This window comes from Oncorhynchus nerka, unplaced genomic scaffold (genome assembly GCF_034236695.1).
Source record: "Oncorhynchus nerka isolate Pitt River unplaced genomic scaffold, Oner_Uvic_2.0 unplaced_scaffold_755, whole genome shotgun sequence".
Taxonomy (NCBI): Eukaryota; Metazoa; Chordata; class Actinopteri; order Salmoniformes; family Salmonidae; genus Oncorhynchus; species Oncorhynchus nerka.
In genome coordinates, this window is record NW_027040456.1 from 222,006 (window position 1) to 241,120 (window position 19,115).

A 19,115-nucleotide genomic window follows, 5' to 3' on the forward strand; every position below is an offset into this window, starting at 1 on the left:
TGTATCTTTTAGGTCGTGGGACATTTCTTAGTACATACAATGATAGCCTATCTAATTTATACATTCATTTCATGTCAAGGTGCATGTTAGATAAGTAATGTATCTAACTTGGCACAATTCAAACATTTTATTGATTCAGTTCAAAAAAATCTTCCAGAGACTTTATTTTCGTATTTTCCACACCCTCAGTACTCCAGTATCCCAGAATGCCATGTTGTAACGCCCATCTACATCCGGTCTGGAACAATACGGCGAAAACAGCTCCGAGGCAAGATGGCGCAAGGTAAACAGAAGTTCAAAGCGCAGCCCGGTGGAACCAAGAAACCTCAAAAAAACAAAGGTCCCAGAAAAGGAGGTATGTACAGAGAGATATGGTTGATGTCTTGTATTCTAGCGATTTCGCCTGGACTCCGTATATATACTCAAAAAGTATTTGCGACGTGTTGCGGCGGACATGCTGGCTCAAACACGGTTCAGTGAGGAGACAGTTTCTATTGGAAAAACTGCGTGGGAACTAGACTATCAAGGGTGCCGGAGCCCCTCAAATGGAACTCATCATAGCACAATCATTTGAATTGCATCGCGTACCATTGCATGTGCATAACAAGATACATTCGAAAGTTGTCCCAATGTTTAGGCCTACTTACTGGCCCTGCTGCCAACTTGTGAAGGAGAACTGTAGGGCAGCTTAGCTATTTATAGGGAGATTTGTAATGGCATTATCAGTCACACAACGATTACACAGTGCCTGGTCTTCCATTCCCCTGCCAGCTAGCTAACCTTGATTCCCTTATGGGCTGCTCCAAATGGAAACTTAGCTTAAAACTTCTACAGTACTTGTTACGAATCTGTTTGGCTTAAGGGTACAATCTGCAATTGCTACATACATTGCTTCACTTTTAAAGTAAGGTTATAGCCATTGTTTCTCGAAGAATATAACTTCTATAAATGCCTCATGTTTAGCATAGTTCAACCCATCAGAACCATCCCTCAACGATTTACCAAAACAGAGGCGGGGTGTTGGCTTTGTTATTGTTGGCCCCTTTAACCACGGTGTGTTTTCTGTAAGGGGGTCAATAAATATCTACACTGAGGTTTTATTGTTGGTTACAAATCTCACCCCTCACTTGTTGTTGCTGTTTCACAGGGAGGTCGATCAAACCGAAGAAGGTTAAAGTGGTACAGCAACAGCAGTTGAAGAAGGTAGGACGGCAGCTATAGGACGGCAGCTATAGGACGGCAGCTATAGGACGGCAGCTATAGGGCGGCAGCTACAGGACGGCAGCTACAGGACGGCAGCTACAGGACGGCAGCTACAGGACGGCAGCTATAGGACGGCAGCTATAGGGCGGCAGCTATAGGGGGGCAGCTATAGGGGGGCAGCTACAGGACGGCAGCTATAGGACGGCAGCTATAGGAGCTATAGGACGGCAGCTATAGGGCGGCAGCTATAGGGGGGCAGCTATAGGGAGGCAGCTGTAGGGGGGCAGCTGTAGGGGGGCAGCTGTAGGACGGCAGCTGTAGGGAGGCAGCTGTAGGGCGGCAGCTACAGGACGGCAGCTACAGGACGGCAGCTACAGGACGGCAGCTACAGGGCGGCAGCTATAGGAGCTATAGGACGGCAGCTATAGGGGGGCAGCTATAGGAGGGCAGCTATAGGAGGGCAGCTATAGGAGGGCAGCTATAGGGCGGCAGCTATAGGAGCTATAGGGGGGCAGCTATAGGAGGGCAGCTATAGGACGGCAGCTATAGGACGGCAGCTACAGGGCGGCAGCTACAGGACGGCAGCTACAGGACGGCAGCTACAGGACGGCAGCTACAGGACGGCAGCTACAGGACGGCAGCTATAGGACGGCAGCTATAGGGCGGCAGCTATAGGGGGGCAGCTATAGGGGGGCAGCTACAGGACGGCAGCTATAGGACGGCAGCTATAGGAGCTATAGGACGGCAGCTATAGGGCGGCAGCTATAGGGGGCAGCTATAGGGGGCAGCTATAGGGAGGCAGCTGTAGGGGGGCAGCTGTAGGGGGGCAGCTGTAGGACGGCAGCTGTAGGGAGGCAGCTGTAGGGCGGCAGCTACAGGACGGCAGCTACAGGACGGCAGCTACAGGACGGCAGCTACAGGACGGCAGCTACAGGGCGGCAGCTATAGGAGCTATAGGACGGCAGCTATAGGGGGGCAGCTATAGGAGGGCAGCTATAGGAGGGCAGCTATAGGAGGGCAGCTATAGGAGGGCAGCTATAGGGCGGCAGCTATAGGAGCTATAGGGGGGCAGCTATAGGAGGGCAGCTATAGGACGGCAGCTATAGGATGGCAGCTACAGGGCGGCAGCTACAGGACGGCAGCTACAGGGCGGCAGCTACAGGACGGCAGCTACAGGAGGGCAGCAGCTACAGGAGGGCAGCAGCTATAGGAGGGCGGCAGCTATAGGAGGGCAGCTACAGGAGGGCGGCAGCTACAGGAGGGGGGCAGCTACAGGAGGGGGGCAGCTACAGGAGGGCGGCAGCTACAGGAGGGCGGCAGCTACAGGAGGGCGGCAGCTACAGGAGGGCGGCAGCTACAGGAGCTATAGGACTGCAGCTATAGGACGGCAGCTATAGGAGGACGGCAGCTATAGGAGGGCAGCAGCTATAGGAGGGCAGCAGCTATAGGAGGGCAGCAGCTATAGGACGGCAGCTATAGGACGGCAGCTATAGGAGCTATAGGACGGCAGCTATAGGACGGCAGCTATAGGACGGGCTATAGGACGGCAGCTATAGGACGGAAGATATAGGGAGGCAGCTATAGGGCGGCAGCTATAGGACGGCAGCTATAGGAGCTATAGGACGGCAGCTACAGGACTACAGCTATAGGGCGGCAGCTATAGGAGCTATAGGACGGCAGCTACAGGACGGCAGCTACAGGACGGCAGCTACAGGACGGCAGCTACAGGGGGGCAGCTATAGGACGGCAGCTATAGGAGCTATAGGACGGCAGCTATAGGGAGGCAGCTATAGGGAGGCAGCTATAGGGAGGCAGCTATAGGGAGGCAGCTATAGGGCGGCAGCTATAGGGAGGCAGCTATAGGACGGCAGCTATAGGACGGCAGCTATAGGAGCTATAGGACGGCAGCTATAGGACGGCAGCTATAGGGCGGCAGCTATAGGGCGGCAGCTATAGGGAGGCAGCTATAGGAGCTATAGGACGGCAGCTATAGGACGGCAGCTATAGGGCGGCAGCTATAGGGCGGCAGCTATAGGGAGGCAGCTATAGGACGGCAGCTATAGGACGGCAAGCTATAGGGCGGCAGCTATAGGGGGGCAGCTACAGGACGGCAGCTATAGGAGCTATAGGACGGCAGCTATAGGGCGGCAGCTGTAGGGGGGCAGCTATAGGGGGGCAGCTACAGGACGGCAGCTATAGGAGCTATAGGACGGCAGCTATAGGACGCCAGCTACAGGACGGCAGCTACAGGACGGCAGCTACAGGACAGAAGATATAGGACGGCAGCTACAGGACGGCAGCTACAGGACGGCAGCTATAGGGAGGCAGCTATAGGGAGGCAGCTATAGGGAGGCAGCTATAGGACGGCAGCTATAGGGAGGCAGCTGTCGGACGGCAGCTGTAGGGAGGCAGCTGTAGGGCGGCAGCTGTAGGGCGGCAGCTATAGGGCGGCAGCTATAGGAGCTATAGGGGGGCAGCTATAGGACGGCAGCTATAGGACGGCAGCTACAGGACGGCAGCTACAGGACGGCAGCTACAGGACGGCAGCTACAGGGCGGCAGCTATAGGAGCTATAGGATGGCAGCTATAGGGGGGCAGCTATAGGGCGGCAGCTATAGGGGGGCAGCTATAGGAGGGCAGCAGCTATAGGAGGGCAGCAGCTATAGGAGGGCAGCAGCTATAGGAGGGCAGCAGCTATAGGAGGGCAGCAGCTATAGGAGGGCAGCTATAGGACGGCAGCTATAGGAGGGCGGCAGCTATAGGAGGACGGCAGCTATAGGACGGCGGCAGCTATAGGAGGGCGGCAGCTATAGGAGGGCGGCAGCTATAGGAGGGCGGCAGCTATAGGACGGCAGCTATAGGAGCTATAGGACGGCAGCTATAGGAGCTATAGGGCGGCAGCTATAGGAGCTATAGGACGGGAGCTATAGGACGGGAGCTATAGGGCGGCAGCTATAGGACGGCAGCTATAGGAGCTATAGGACGGCAGCTATAGGAGCTATAGGACGGCAGCTATAGGAGCTATAGGACGGCAGCTATAGGACGGCAGCTATAGGAGCTATAGGACGGCAGCTATAGGGCGGCAGATATAGGGCGGCAGCTATAGGACGGCAGCTATAGGACGGCAGCTATAGGAGGGCGGCAGCTATAGGACTGCAGCTATAGGACGGCAGCTATAGGACGGCAGCTATAGGACGGCAGCTATAGGAGCTATAGGAGGGCAGTTATAGGGCGGCGGCTATAGGGCGGCAGCTATAGGGCGGCAGCTTTAGGACTGCAGCTATAGGAGCTATAGGACGGCAGCTATAGGAGCTATAGGACGGCAGCTATAGGACGGCAGCTATAGGGCGGCAGCTATAGGACGGCAGCTATAGGGCAACAGCTATAGGGCAACAGCTATAGGGCAACAGCTATAGGGCGGCAGCTATAGGGCGGCAGCTATAGGGCAACAGCTATAGGGCGGCAGCTATAGGACAGCAGATATAGGACAGCAGATATAGGACGGCCCATACTGTCCATTACGGAATAATGGGAGAGTTTAAAATCTACCTGTTCAGGCTGGGGGCTACCACTTGTATACAGGCTGGGGACTACCACTTGTATACAAGCTGGGGGCTGCCACTTGTATACAGGCTGGGGACTACCACTTGTATACAGGCTGGGGACTACCACTTGTATACAGGCTGGGGACTACCACTTGTATACAGACTGGGGACTACCACTTGTATACAGGCTGGGGGCTACCACTTGTATACAGGCTGGGGGCTACCACTTGTATACAGGCTGGGGACTACCACTTGTATACAGGCTGGGGGCTACCACTTGTATACAGGCTGGGGGCTACCACTTGTATACAGGCTGGGGGCTACCACTTGTATACAGGCTGGGGACTACCACTTGTATACAGGCTGGGGGCTACCACTTGTATACAGGCTGGGGGCTACCACTTGTATACAGGCTGGGGACTACCACTTGTATACAGGCTGGGGACTACCACTTGTATACAGGCTGGGGACTACCACTTGTATACAGACTGGGGACTACCACTTGTATACAGACTGGGGACTACCCCTTGTATACAGGCTGGGGACTACCACTTGTATACAGGCTGGGGACTACCACTTGTATACAGGCTGGGGGCTACCCCTTGTATACAGGCTGGGGGCTACCCCTTGTATACAGGCTGGGGGCTACCCCTTGTATACAGGCTGGGGGCTACCCCTTGTATACAGGCTGGGGGCTACCCCTTGTATACAGGCTGGGGACTACCACTTGTATACAGGCTGGGGACTACCACTTGTATACAGGCTGGGGACTACCACTTGTATACAGGCTGGGGACTACCACTTGTATACAGGCTGGGGACTAGACTACCCCTTGTATACAGGCTGGGGGCTACCCCTTGTATACAGGCTGGGGACTACCACTTGTATACAGGCTGGGGACTACCACTTGTATACAGGCTGGGGACTACCACTTGTATACAGGCTGGGGACTACCACTTGTATACAGGCTGGGGACTACCACTTGTATACAGGCTGGGGACTACCACTTGTATACAGGCTGGGGACTACCACTTGTATACAGGCTGGGGACTACCACTTGTATACAGGCTGGGGACTACCACTTGTATACAGGCTGGGGACTACCACTTGTATACAGGCTGGGGACTACCACTTGTATACAGGCTGGGACTACCACTTGTATACAGACTGGGGACTACCAGACTGGGGACTACCCTTGTATACAGGCTGGGGACTACCACTTGTATACAGGCTGGGGACTACCACTTGTATACAGGCTGGGGCTACCACTTGTATACAGGCTGGGGGCTACCCCTTGTATACAGGCTGGGGCTACCCCTTGTATACAGGCTGGGGCTACCCCTTGTATACAGGCTGGGGGCTACCCCTTGTATACAGGCTGGGGCTACCACTTGTATACAGGCTGGGGACTACCACTTGTATACAGGCTGGGGACTACCACTTGTATACAGGCTGGGGACTACCACTTGTATACAGGCTGGGGACTACCACTTGTATACAGGCTGGGGACTACCACTTGTATACAGGCTGGGGGCTACCCCCCTTGTATACAGGCTGGGGACTACCACTTGTATACAGGCTGGGGACTACCACTTGTATACAGGCTGGGGACTACCACTTGTATACAGGCTGGGACTACCACTTGTATACAGGCTGGGGACTACCACTTGTATACAGGCTGGGGACTACCACTTGTATACAGGCTGGGGACTACCACTTGTATACAGGCTGGGGACTACCACTTGTATACAGGCTGGGGACTACCACTTGTATACAGGCTGGGGACTACCACTTGTATACAGGCTGGGGACTAGACTACCCCTTGTATACAGGCTGGGGGCTACCCCTTGTATACAGGCTGGGGACTACCACTTGTATACAGGCTGGGGACTACCACTTGTATACAGGCTGGGGACTACCACTTGTATACAGGCTGGGGACTACCACTTGTATACAGGCTGGGGACTACCACTTGTATACAGGCTGGGGACTACCACTTGTATACAGGCTGGGGACTACCACTTGTATACAGGCTGGGGACTACCACTTGTATACAGGCTGGGGACTACCACTTGTATACAGGCTGGGGACTACCACTTGTATACAGGCTGGGGACTAGACTACCACTTGTATACAGGCTGGGGACTAGACTACCACTTGTATACAGGCTGGGGACTAGACTACCACTTGTATACAGGCTGGGGACTAGACTACCACTTGTATACAGGCTGGGGACTAGACTACCACTTGTATACAGGCTGGGGACTAGACTACCACTTGTATACAGGCTGGGGACTAGACTACCACTTGTATACAGGCTGGGGGCTGCCACTTGTATACAGGCTGGGGACTACCACTTGTATACAGGCTGGGGACGTGGCCGCTCATTTCACCCGACTCCCACCAAGATCCAGTCCCATACTGGTTTTGAATGGTCTTCAAGATTATATAATCAAACTCCCACGTAAAACAGTCATTTAAGATGTTTGTGGATTCATTTACTTCTACCTGATGCCTTTTGATAATGAAGATTTTCTATATGATTTTAGTTTTTGTGAGGTTGGTGCTTAAAGATCATTTAAAAAAGGGTGAAATGTAGGTGGCCAGTTTCCCATGGTGTTCTCGTCTCAGCCCTCTCCTGGGTTTAGGGACACTTCTTCCAGCTGGCTACGTCCCCATTCTGAATCTGCACCCTTCTCTCCTCGTCGTGGACGGCGGAAACGCCCTCCAACCACTGCCTACACCAACTCTATCCACTACGGTCTGTCTGTCTGTGGGACATACCATCTGAGGAGAATCCACTATGGTCTGTCTTTCTGTGGGACATACCATCTGAGGAGAATCCACTACGGTCTGTCTCTGTGGGACATACCATCTGAGGAGAATACACTACGGTCTGTCTCTGTGGGACATACCATCTGAGGAGAATCCACTACGGTCTGTCTCTGTGGGACATACCATCTGAGGAGAATCCACTATGGTCTGTCTTTCTGTGGGACATACCATCTGAGGAGAATCCACTACGGTCTGTCTCTGTGGGGCATACCATCTGAGGAGAATCCACTACGGTCTGTCTCTGTGGGACATACCATCTGAGGAGAATCCACTACGGTCTGTCTCTGTGGGACATACCATCTGAGTCAACATGCACTGGGATACAGTCAGCACTGTCTACAGATGGAATCCTCTCAGAGAACCTGGACCCTGACAGGTCCCAGACAGGTCCCAGACAGGACCCAGACAGGACCCAGAAATTGTCCATCTTATAACGTGTGCAACTCATCCGAAAAAGTAGGGATGAGTTGTACTCTGACGGACAAAAACGCAGATGAATGCAGATGTATGTATGTAGACATGTCCTGGATTGTCCCCCATTGAAATGTCCTGAGGTGAGGAATGCTTTTCTTTAGGCCATGATGTAAGTCGTATATGAATGAATCTGTGTGGCTGCTCCCTAATCCCATGTCCCCTGCTGTTCCCCCCCCAGGGCCTGGAGGTGGCGATCAGGAACAAGATAGAGGAAGAGGTGACTCACCGAGCCAGTACGAAACTCCACAAGAGACTGAGTATTGTGAAGGGGGCGGAGGTGAAACCAACCCCCTCTAAAGGAAACAACCATCCCAACCACCCTGCACCCAGCACCTCCAAATAAACTCTGTTATTCTGTCTGTCTGCTCTGACTGCTTTCGCTGTGCTAGATAAAGTAAAAAATGTCTCCCAAATGGCACCCTATTCCCTATATAGTGTTATACTTTTTGAACAGGGGCTCATAGGGCTCTGTCTAAAGTAGTGCACTGTATAGTGAGTAGGGCGGCATTTGGAACGAATACAATGTGTTTGGCACTGCTGTATGGACTGACATGAAGTCCTGTACGTCACAGCTGAGGAGTGTAATATCCACGTCTCCAATAGATGGTGCTGTAGTAGTCAGTTTTGGTGAGTTTTTCTGGTAGACTTGGCTGCTTGCTATCGCCTCGAGGAGACAAGGAAAGGAGACGAGGAACGTGAGGATGCCAACAGAGTAATATTGAGATGCACCCTAGATAGTCGACGGTCGACATTTGGGATCTCTGTCGTGTGTATTGAAGGGGCCATTGAGTATTTAGTTTTGTGTGATTCTTGTCTCGTGTTGCACTGTCTTCAGAACTGAGACACACGTTTCTCCCATATACTGTATTCCAATGCAAAGGACGTGAATAAAAAAACTGTGGACATTTTGTAATGCAACCGAGTTATTTTGTCTTGTATGGGCATGTGTAGACCTAGCCAGACCTGTGTAGACCTAGCCAGACCTGTGTAGACCTAGCCAGACCTGTGTAGACCTAGTCAGACCTGTGTAGACCTATCCAGACCTGTGTAGACCTAGTCAGACCTGTGTATGGGTGTGTGTAGACCTAGCCAGACCTGTGTATGGGTGTGTGTAGACCTAGCCAGACCTGTGTATGGGCGTGTGTAGACCTATCCAGACCTGTGTAGACCTATCCAGACCTGTGTATGGGCGTGTGTAGACCTATCCAGAACTGTGTAGACCTGTGTATGGGCGTGTGTAGACCTATCCAGACCTGTGTAGACCTATCCAGACCTGTGTATGGGCGTGTGTAGACCTATCCAGACCTGTGTATGGGCCTGTGTAGACCTATCCAGACCTGTTTAGACCTATCCAGACCTGTGTATGGGCGTGTGTAGACCTATCCAGACCTGTGTATGGGCGTGTGTAGACCTATCCAGACCTGTGTATGGGCGTGTGTAGACCTATCCAGACCTGTTTAGACCTATCCAGACCTGTGTATGGGCGTGTCAGGTGTTTTGTGTTCATACACTTTCCTCTTTACCTCAGAGCTGGGGCCTGTTGCACAAAACTAGGATAAGGGATTAAGCCAGGATATCTTGGTGATCCTGGCTCAATTGATCCGTAATCCGGTTGCACTAAAGATGGATAGGGGGCAGGAGGATATGTTATGGTATAAATTACCATGGAGATTTATTCTGTGGAGCTAGCCTGCTCCAGACCAGGCTAAATTCCAGGATCTATTTAATCTCATCCCTAATGTCAGTCAGCAGTCACCACAAATGGAAACCAATAGTTATTTCACTGCTCACTATACATTGTTATCACATATAACTAGACCCACTGTTATTATTTAAACGTTTGTGATCATTAATTTCAATGATTTTGGATAAAAAATGATTTTTAGATGATGTTGCTATCATTAGATAATTTACAGTTTCCCATAGACTATAAGGCTATATATAAAATGATAGAATATTAGGGCCACAGAGGGGAAAAAAACACAAGTCATAATATTGTAACCTGTTGTTTTAAAGGAGGACAGTTGTTAAAATGACAGATGTGGGGCATTTCGTGAAATTGTACTTCAGTATGGTTTCATAAACAAAGACATGCTGATGTGCCAGAATATTAAGTATCACATTGTCATAAGTATCAAAACTGTAAAAACAATATGTAGCTTTTCTGCAGAAAGAACCAGCCTCATAAATTTATGACTTTATCATTTTTCTTCAGTGTGGCCCTAGTACTCTGTCATAAACAAATACACATTCCATATGAATATAAAAACACAATGTGTAACATTATGTTCCTTTATTGAATAAGGACAAAACAAAGCAGGTAAACCATCAGCTCCTTTCGAAACTGAAGTCACAGTGACTCTACAAGATGGAAAGCACAGAATCCAAGCATATTATACAAAATGATACATACACATTCAAAGGTCTGTATATAACACACCCTGCATGTCTGCACACTAAAATAAATGCAGGACAAATCCATACACATCAACTGAACAGACAAATGAATGGATGCAGTAGCCTCCCTGCAGCCTTGTATTACACACAGTATACCGCACAAACATCATAAGAGGCCAAATTCACAAAAAACGAACCCAAAAAAAAACAAATTCCTCTGCCACCGCAGGACATATTTAACCAAAATTGAAAGCACACATACTAACTAAAATAATTCAACACATATTGGTCCCTCAGCAGCCGACCACTGTCGTCATCAGGAAGATTGCCGGATTGTCCCAGTCCATGGCTGGTGGCACTCTGGGGGCCCTCTCCTTCCTCAGGCAGGCCACATTGTGGAGGACAGCACAAGCCACAGTAATATCACATGCCCTAACAGGGCTGACCCTTAATTTGTGAAGGCAGTGAAAGCGTGCCTTCAGGAGGCCAAAGGTCATTTCAACTCTGGCCCTGGTCCTGGCATGGGCATGGTTGTAGGCCTGCTGTGCTTCCTGGGGGTCTGTGAAAGGTGTCAGGAGAAAAGGCTGGCAGCCATACCCCTGTCTCCCAGCAACACACCAGAGAATTCACCTGTCAACACAAAATCTCATCATTACTACCTCATAAACACAGTGATATTCTTGACACAGCCATGATGGTTATAAATAGGGGTTGTGTGGCTTACCTTGTGATAGGCACTGATAGATTTCAGAGGCCCGAAAGATTCTGGAGTCATGGACTGAGCCAGGCCATTTTGCCACAACATTGCTGATCACACAGTCAGCATTGCAGACCATCTGAAATCATAAGATGAGGAATATAACACCAATCAATGCACATCACTGGCAATGCAGAGTGTTCGTCAATGGACAATATCAAAAAGTTATGTTCACCTGAACATTAATGCTGTGAAAGGATTTCCTATTCACAAAATCGGCCTCATGGGCACCTGAGGGGGCTTTTATCCTTATGTGTGTGCAGTCCACTGCACCAATGACATTGGGGAAACCTGTCACAGGGCTCCGGGCAGCCGAGCGGAAATGGAGGAAAACTCGCCTCCCTGCGGACCTGGCATCCTTTCACTCCCTCCTCTCTACATTTTCCTCCTCTGTCTCTGCTGCTAAAGCCACTTTCTACCACTCTAAATTCCAAGCATCTGCCTCTAACCCTAGGAAGCTCTTTGCAACCTTCTCCTCCCTCTTGAATCCTCCTCCCCCTCCTCCCTCTCTGCAGATGACTTCGTCAACCATTTTGAAAAGAAGGTCGACGACATCCGATCCTCGTTTGCTAAGTCAAACGACACCGCTGGTTCTGCTCACACTGCCCTACCCTGTGCTCTGACCTCTTTCTCCCCTCTCTCTCCAGATGACATCTCGCGTCTTGTGACGGCCGGCCGCCCAACAACCTGCCCGCTTGACCCTATCCCCTCCTCTCTTCTCCAGACCATCTCCGGTGACCTTCTCCCTTACCTCACCTCGCTCATCAACTCATCCCTGACCGCTGGCTACGCCCCTCCCGTCTTCAAGAGAGCGAGAGTTGCACCCCTTCTGAAAAACCTACACTCGATCCCTCCGATGTCAACAACTACAGACCAGTATCCCTTCTTTCTTTTCTCTCCAAAACTCTTGAACGTGCCCTCCTTGGCCAGCTCTCCCGCTATCTCTCTCAGAATGACCTTCTTGATCCAAATCAGTCAGGTTTCAAGACTAGTCATTCAACTGAGACTGCTCTTCTCTGTATCACGGAGGCGCTCCGCACTGCTAAAGCTAACTCTCTCTCCTCTGCTCTCATCCTTCTAGACCTATCGGCTGCCTTCGATACTGTGAACCATCAGATCCTCCTCTCCACCCTCTCCGAGTTGGGCATCTCCGGCGCGGCCCACGCTTGGATTGCGTCCTACCTGACAGGTCGCTCCTACCAGGTGGCGTGGCGAGAATCCGTCTCCTCACCACGTGCTCTCACCACTGGTGTCCCCCAGGGCTCTGTTCTAGGCACTCTCCTATTCTCGCTATACACCAAGTCACTTGGCTCTGTCATAACCTCACATGGTCTCTCCTATCATTGCTATGCAGACGACACACAATTAATCTTCTCCTTTCCCCCTTCTGACGACCAGGTGGCGAATCGCATCTCTGCATGTCTGGCAGACATATCAGTGTGGATGACGGATCATCACCTCAAGCTGAACCTCGGCAAGACGGAGCTGCTCTTCCTCCCGGGGAAGGAGTGCCCGTTCCATGATCTCGCCATCACGGTTGACAACTCCATTGTGTCCTCGTCCCAGAGCGCTAAGAACCTTGGCGTGATCCTGGACAACACCCTGTCGTTCTCAAATAACATCAAGGCGGTGGCCCGTTCCTGTAGGTTCATGCTCTACAACATCCGCAGAGTACGACCCTGCCTCACACAGGAAGCGGCGCAGGTCCTAATCCAGGCACTTGTCATCTCCCGTCTGGATTACTGCAACTCGCTGTTGGCTGGGCTCCCTGCCTGTGCCATTAAACCCCTACAACTCATCCAGAACGCCGCAGCCCGTCTGGTGTTCAACCTTCCCAAGTTCTCTCACGTCACCCCGCTCCTCCGCTCTCTCCACTGGCTTCCAGTTGAAGCTCGCATCCGCTACAAGACCATGGTGCTTGCCTACGGAGCTGCGGGGGGAACGGCACCTCAGTACCTCCAGGCTCTGATCAGGCTCTACACCCAAACAAGGGCACTGCGTTCATCCACCTCTGGCCTGCTCGCCTCCCTACCACTGAGGAAGTACAGTTCCCGCTCAGCCCAGTCAAAACTGTTCGCTGCTCTGGCCCCCAATGGTGGAACAAACTCCTCACGACGCCAGGACAGCGGAGTCAATCACCACCTTCCGGAGACACCTGAAACCCCACCTCTTTAAGGAATACCTAGGATAGGATAAAGTAATCCTTCTCACCCCCCCTTAAAAGACCTAGATGCACTATTGTAAAGTGGCTGTTCCACTGGATGTCATAAGGTGAAAGCACCAATTTGTAAGTCTCTCTGGATAAGAGCGTCTGCTAAATGACTTAAATGTAAATGTCACACAAAGTAATGAGTATCCTACTATGTGTTAACAGTTGTCCTGTAATTTGTAGATCCTCTTACCTGCAATCCTATAGAACTCCTCTTTGATGTCACAGAGTCTTCTGTGGCCAGGGAAGGAGATGAAGACATCTGCTAATGCTTTGATAGCCAGACACACACTCCTTATTGTGAGGCAAATTGTGGCCTTGTTCAGCTGTTCTGCATCCCCCACTGAGTACAGGAAGGCTCCACTAGCAAAAAAGCGCAAGGCCACACAAACCATTTGCTCCACACTCAGTGCATGGCTCCGTGCAGTGCGGTGCTTAATCCTGGGACCCAGTAGTCTGCATAGATACCTGATGCCATCTGCAGAAAACCTGTATCTTTCATATAGATGGTCATCAGGGAAGGCCAGTGGGTCCAACCGGTCCCTGAAGACCCTTTCTCGCCTGAAGGCTCTCCTCAGCACAAGTGCTTCTTCATCCACCACATCTCGCACGAATGGGCATGCCATTGTCAGAGCAGAAAGGAACACACAATTTTGGGCCTTCATATAGGCTAGTGGCCACACCTGGTGCTGGGGGGGGGTGGGCAAAAGAGGGCGATGCCTTATAACGATGACTTGGTTGTACTGATTGCTGGGAAGGTGGTTGCCATACAACTTTCTGATAGCTTGTGAGCTCTGTGAACACAATACAATTAGCGCAGCTGGAATTTGGCAGGATGTGATGTCCTTTTATTAATACGCACTATGTTGCCAGGCTGGTTTTCCCACTGTATAGCATCTGGGTCCTGTAAAAGAAATTAGATTTTTTGATTTTGATGAGGACTCCTCACCATTGTAGAGTAAATAGTACTTTCACAGTCTTAACATGATACCTCATGCCTTCTGGAATCCAGAGAGATGGTCTCCTCCTCATCATCGTCTCCATCATGTGCTGTTGCTGCTGCACTGGGGCCTTCACCCTATCACATTTAATCGGATTCATATTGAAGCTAGTAGACAAGACATGCCAGGCCTACAGTATGCCTTTGATGGAGTACTCACTGGATCAGCATCGTCTGGTGCTTGTGCTGGTGGCTCTAACAGGAACACAGTGCTGCCAGGCAATAGGTAAACCAAAGTCAGACAGTCCAAATTGATTCAATATGAATGTGGTTGTATCCCATGTAGAGATGGAAGGACATACCTTGAATGAAGCGGGTGGCATCTTGGGAGGAACCTATGCTCGTCTCTTTCCCCCCAGGGATCCCCTCTAAGACGGGCCTGCCTTTATTTAGCTCCAAGGCCATGTCCTCTGCTGGGGTAAGGTCAGCCTTTGGTGACCCACCACCCGTGCCTTGTCTGTGGGTATTCTTTTTCACTGCTAAAACAGTACAGACAATGTGTGAGCAGGCACCTTCTGGGTACAATATATGCTTGTGCTTTGTTAAATATTAGTCAGGGACCATACCATTCTGCAGAATGTTCTTGTATTTGATTTTGACCTGCTGCCATGTCCGTTTTGGCCCGTTCATGTTTAATCTACACACACACACACACACACACACACACACACACATTTAATTGGTATTTTTGTCTTGTTTTCAGTAAAAATATCAAAAAATGTATCATAGCTTTATACAGTGTGATGGAGTTACTTTACACAATTTCACTCATATCTGCAGTGCATTTCAATTAAAAATTTAACCGTTTCATAATTACAGTACAACTGCATTTTTGGAGATGTGAATTAAATATTTGAATTGTAATTGTGATGTTTCAGCGGAGCGGTGAGTGTGTAATTGTGCACTACTTACGCATTCAGGCGGTCTGCAATACTTTGCCACACTTTTTCTCTTTGCTTTATCACTGTGGCGGTGTTGCCTTTCTTCTTAATTATATCTTTTACCTCCTCGTATGCCTCCATGAGGATTTGTGCTTCCGACGGGGAAAAGTACGCGGCTCTAGTTGCCATGGTAAATCAGTTAATCTGTGATCTGTGGCGGGGTCTATTTGAGTGAGCCGTGAGCGCGCACCTATCCAGGATTGGTTTCACCTGGCTTAATGAATCCGTGTCTGCTCATCCTGGCTTGGTCTTTGTGCAACCAATTAAGCCTGGACGCACATGTTTTGGCTTCATTGAGCTCAGCTGAGTCATTTATCCCGGATGTCTTAATTCTACTTTTGTGCAACAGGCCCCAGTTGTTTACGTTGGCATTTCACTGTTGGTGTCGACCAGTTGTTTACGTTGGCATTTCACTGTTAGTGTCGACCAGTTGTTTACGTTGGCATTACACTGTTAGTGTCGACCAGTTGTTTACGTTGGCATTTCACTGTTAGTGTCGACCAGTTGTTTACGTTGGCATTTCACTGTTAGTGTCGACCAGTTGTTTACGTTGGCATTTCACTGTTAGTCTAGACCAGTTGTTTACGTTGGCATTTCACTGTTGGTGTCGACCAGTTGTTTACGTTGGCATTTCACTGTTAGTGTCGACCAGTTGTTTACGTTGGCATTACACTGTTAGTGTCGACCAGTTGTTTACGTTGGCATTTCACTGTTAGTGTCGACCAGTTGTTTACGTTGGCATTTCACTGTTAGTGTCGACCAGTTGTTTACGTTGGCATTTCACTGTTAGTCTAGACCAGTTGTTTACGTTGGCATTTCACTGTTAGTCTAGACCAGTTGTTTACGTTGGCATTTCACTGTTAGTGTCGACCAGTTGTTTACGTTGGCATTTCACTGTTAGTGTCGACCAGTTGTTTACGTTGGCATTTCACTGTTAGTCTAGACCAGTTGTTTACGTTGGCATTTCACTGTTAGTCTAGACCAGTTGTTTACGTTGGCATTTCACTGTTAGTCTAGACCAGTTGTTTTTACTGTTAGTCTAGACCGTTGGCATTTCACTGTTAGTCTAGACCAGTTGTTTACGTTGGCATTTCACTGTTAGTCTAGACCAGTTGTTTACGTTGGCATTACACTGTTAGTCTAGACCAGTTGTTTACGTTGGCATTTCACTGTTAGTCTACACCAGTTGTTTACGTTGGCATTTCACTGTTAGTCTACACCAGTTGTTTACGTTGGCATTTCACTGTTAGTCTACACCAGTTGTTTACGTTGGCATTACACTGTTAGTCTAGACCAGTTGTTTACGTTGGCATTTCACTGTTAGTGTCGACCAGTTGTTTACGTTGGCATTACACTGTTAGTCTACACCAGTTGTTTACGTTGGCATTTCACTGTTAGTCTAGACCAGTTGTTTACGTTGGCATTACACTGTTAGTCTAGACTAGTTGTTTACGTTGGCATTTCACTGTTAGTCTCGACCAGTTGTTTACGTTGGCATTTCACTGTTAGTCTAGACCAGTTGTTTACGTTGGCATTTCACTGTTAGTCTACACCAGTTGTTTACGTTGGCATTTCACTGTTAGTCTAGACCAGTTGTTTACGTTGGCATTTCACTGTTAGTCTAGACCAGTTGTTTACGTTGGCATTTCACTGTTAGTCTACACCAGTTGTTTACGTTGGCATTTCACTGTTAGTCTACACCAGTTGTTTACATTGGCATTTCACTGTTAGTCTACACCAGTTGTTTACGTTGGCATTTCACTGTTAGTCTACACCAGTTGTTTACGTTGGCATTTCACTGTTAGTCTAGACCAGTTGTTTACATTGGCATTTCACTGTTAGTCTACACCAGCTGTTTACGTTGACATTTCACTGTTAGTCTCCACCAGTTGTTTACGTTGGCATTACACTGTTAGTCTACAGCAGTTGTTTACGTTGACATTACACTGTTAGTGTCGACCAGGGGCCTGTTGCACAAAAGTAGAATTAAGACATCCGGGATAAATGACTCAGCTGAGCTCAATGAAGCCAAAACATGTGCGTCCAGGCTTAATTGGTTGCACAAAGACCAAGCCAGGATGAGCAGACACGGATTCATTAAGCCAGGTGAAACCAATCCTGGATAGGTGTTTACGTTGGCATTTCGCGCTCACGGCTCACTCAAATAGACCCCGCCACAGATCACAGATGAACTGATTTACCATGGCAACTAGAGCCGCGTACTTTTCCCCGTCGGAAGCACAAATCCTCATGGAGGCATACGAGGAGGTAAAAGATATAATTAAGAAGAAAGGCAACACCGCCACAGTGATAAAGCAAAGAGAAAAAGCGTGGCAAAGTATTGCAGACCGCCTGAATGCGTAAGACCAGTGCACAATTACACACTCACGTTGGCACCGCTCCGCTGAAACATCACAATTACAATTCAAATATTTAATTCACATCTCCAAAAATGCAGTTGTACTGTAATTATGAAACGGTTAAATTTTAATTGAAATGCACTGCAGATATGAGTGAAATTGTGTAAAGTAACTCCATCACACTGTATAAAGCTATGATAATTTTTTTTTGATATTTTTACTGAAAACAAGACAAAAATACCAAGTAATTTTTGCAGTGTGACTCCATTAAATGTGTGTGTGTGTGTGTGTGTGTGTGTGTGTGTGTGTGTGTGTGTGTGTGTGTGTGTGTGTGTAGATTAAACATGAACGGGCCAAAACGGACATGGCAGCAGGTCAAAATCAAATACAAGAACATTCTGCAGAATGGTATGGTCCCTGACTAATATTTAACAAAGCACAAGCATATATTGTACCCAGAAGGTGCCTGCTCACACATTGTCTGTACTGTTTTAGCAGTGAAAAAGAATACCCACAGACAAGGCACGGGTGGTGGGTCACCAAAGGCTGACCTTACCCCAGCAGAGGACATGGCCTTGGAGCTAAATAAAGGCAGGCCCGTCTTAGAGGGGATCCCTGGGGGGAAAGAGACGAGCATAGGTTCCTCCCAAGATGCCACCCGCTTCATTCAAGGTATGTCCTTCCATCTCTACATGGGATACAACCACATTCATATTGAATCAATTTGGACTGTCTGACTTTGGTTCACCTATTGCCTTGCAGTGCCTGGCAGCACTGTGTTCCTGTTAGAGCCACCAGCACAAGCACCAGATGATGCTGATCCAGTGAGTACTCCATCAAAGGCATACTGTAGGCCTGGCATGTCTTGTCTACTAGCTTCAATATGAATCCGATTAAATGTGATAGGGTGAAGGCCCCAGTGCAGCAGCAACAGCACATGATGGAGACGATGATGAGGAGGAGACCATCTCTCTGGATTCAGAAGGCATGAGGTATCATGTTAAGACTGTGAAAGTACTATTTACTCTACAATGGTGAGGAGTCCTCATCAAAATCAAAAAATCTAATTTCTTTTACAGGACCCAGATGCTATACAGTGGGAAAACCAGCCTGGCAACATAGTGCGTATTAATAAAAGGACACCACATCCTGCCAAATTCCAGCTGCGCTAATTGTATTGTGTTCACAGAGCTCACAAGCTATCAGAAAGTTGTATGGCAACCACCTCCGGCGCCAAATAGAACTGGCAGACATAGACATTCAGTACAAGAAGAAAAAGATGGAAAATCTTGCACTGGAGTCCGAAATAAAAAAGGACAAGAAACTGGACCTTGAAATAAAAAAACTTGAGGGAGGTGAGATATGCCTTCAATGTACACTGTATGCTAACTGTA

The 19,115-nt window shown here is 49.2% G+C and overlaps 1 protein-coding gene and 1 long non-coding RNA gene across 2 annotated transcripts; both read left to right on the forward strand.

The window, feature by feature from the left end:
• Window positions 1-221: 221 nt before the first annotated feature.
• LOC135571119 (UPF0390 protein zgc136864-like) lies at window positions 222-8,965 on the forward strand. The gene is made up of 3 exons (XM_065016921.1): window positions 222-355; window positions 1,148-1,203; window positions 8,236-8,965. Exons 1-3 carry the CDS (start codon window positions 274-276, stop codon window positions 8,398-8,400), a joined length of 303 nt encoding a protein of 100 aa, XP_064872993.1. The 5' UTR covers window positions 222-273; the 3' UTR covers window positions 8,401-8,965.
• Window positions 8,966-18,191: 9,226 nt separating this feature from the next.
• On the forward strand, window positions 18,192-18,696 carry LOC135571135 (uncharacterized). The gene is made up of 3 exons (XR_010463655.1): window positions 18,192-18,393; window positions 18,484-18,545; window positions 18,628-18,696. It is a non-coding gene; the product is annotated as an uncharacterized LOC135571135 (long non-coding RNA).
• Window positions 18,697-19,115: the final 419 nt, after the last annotated feature.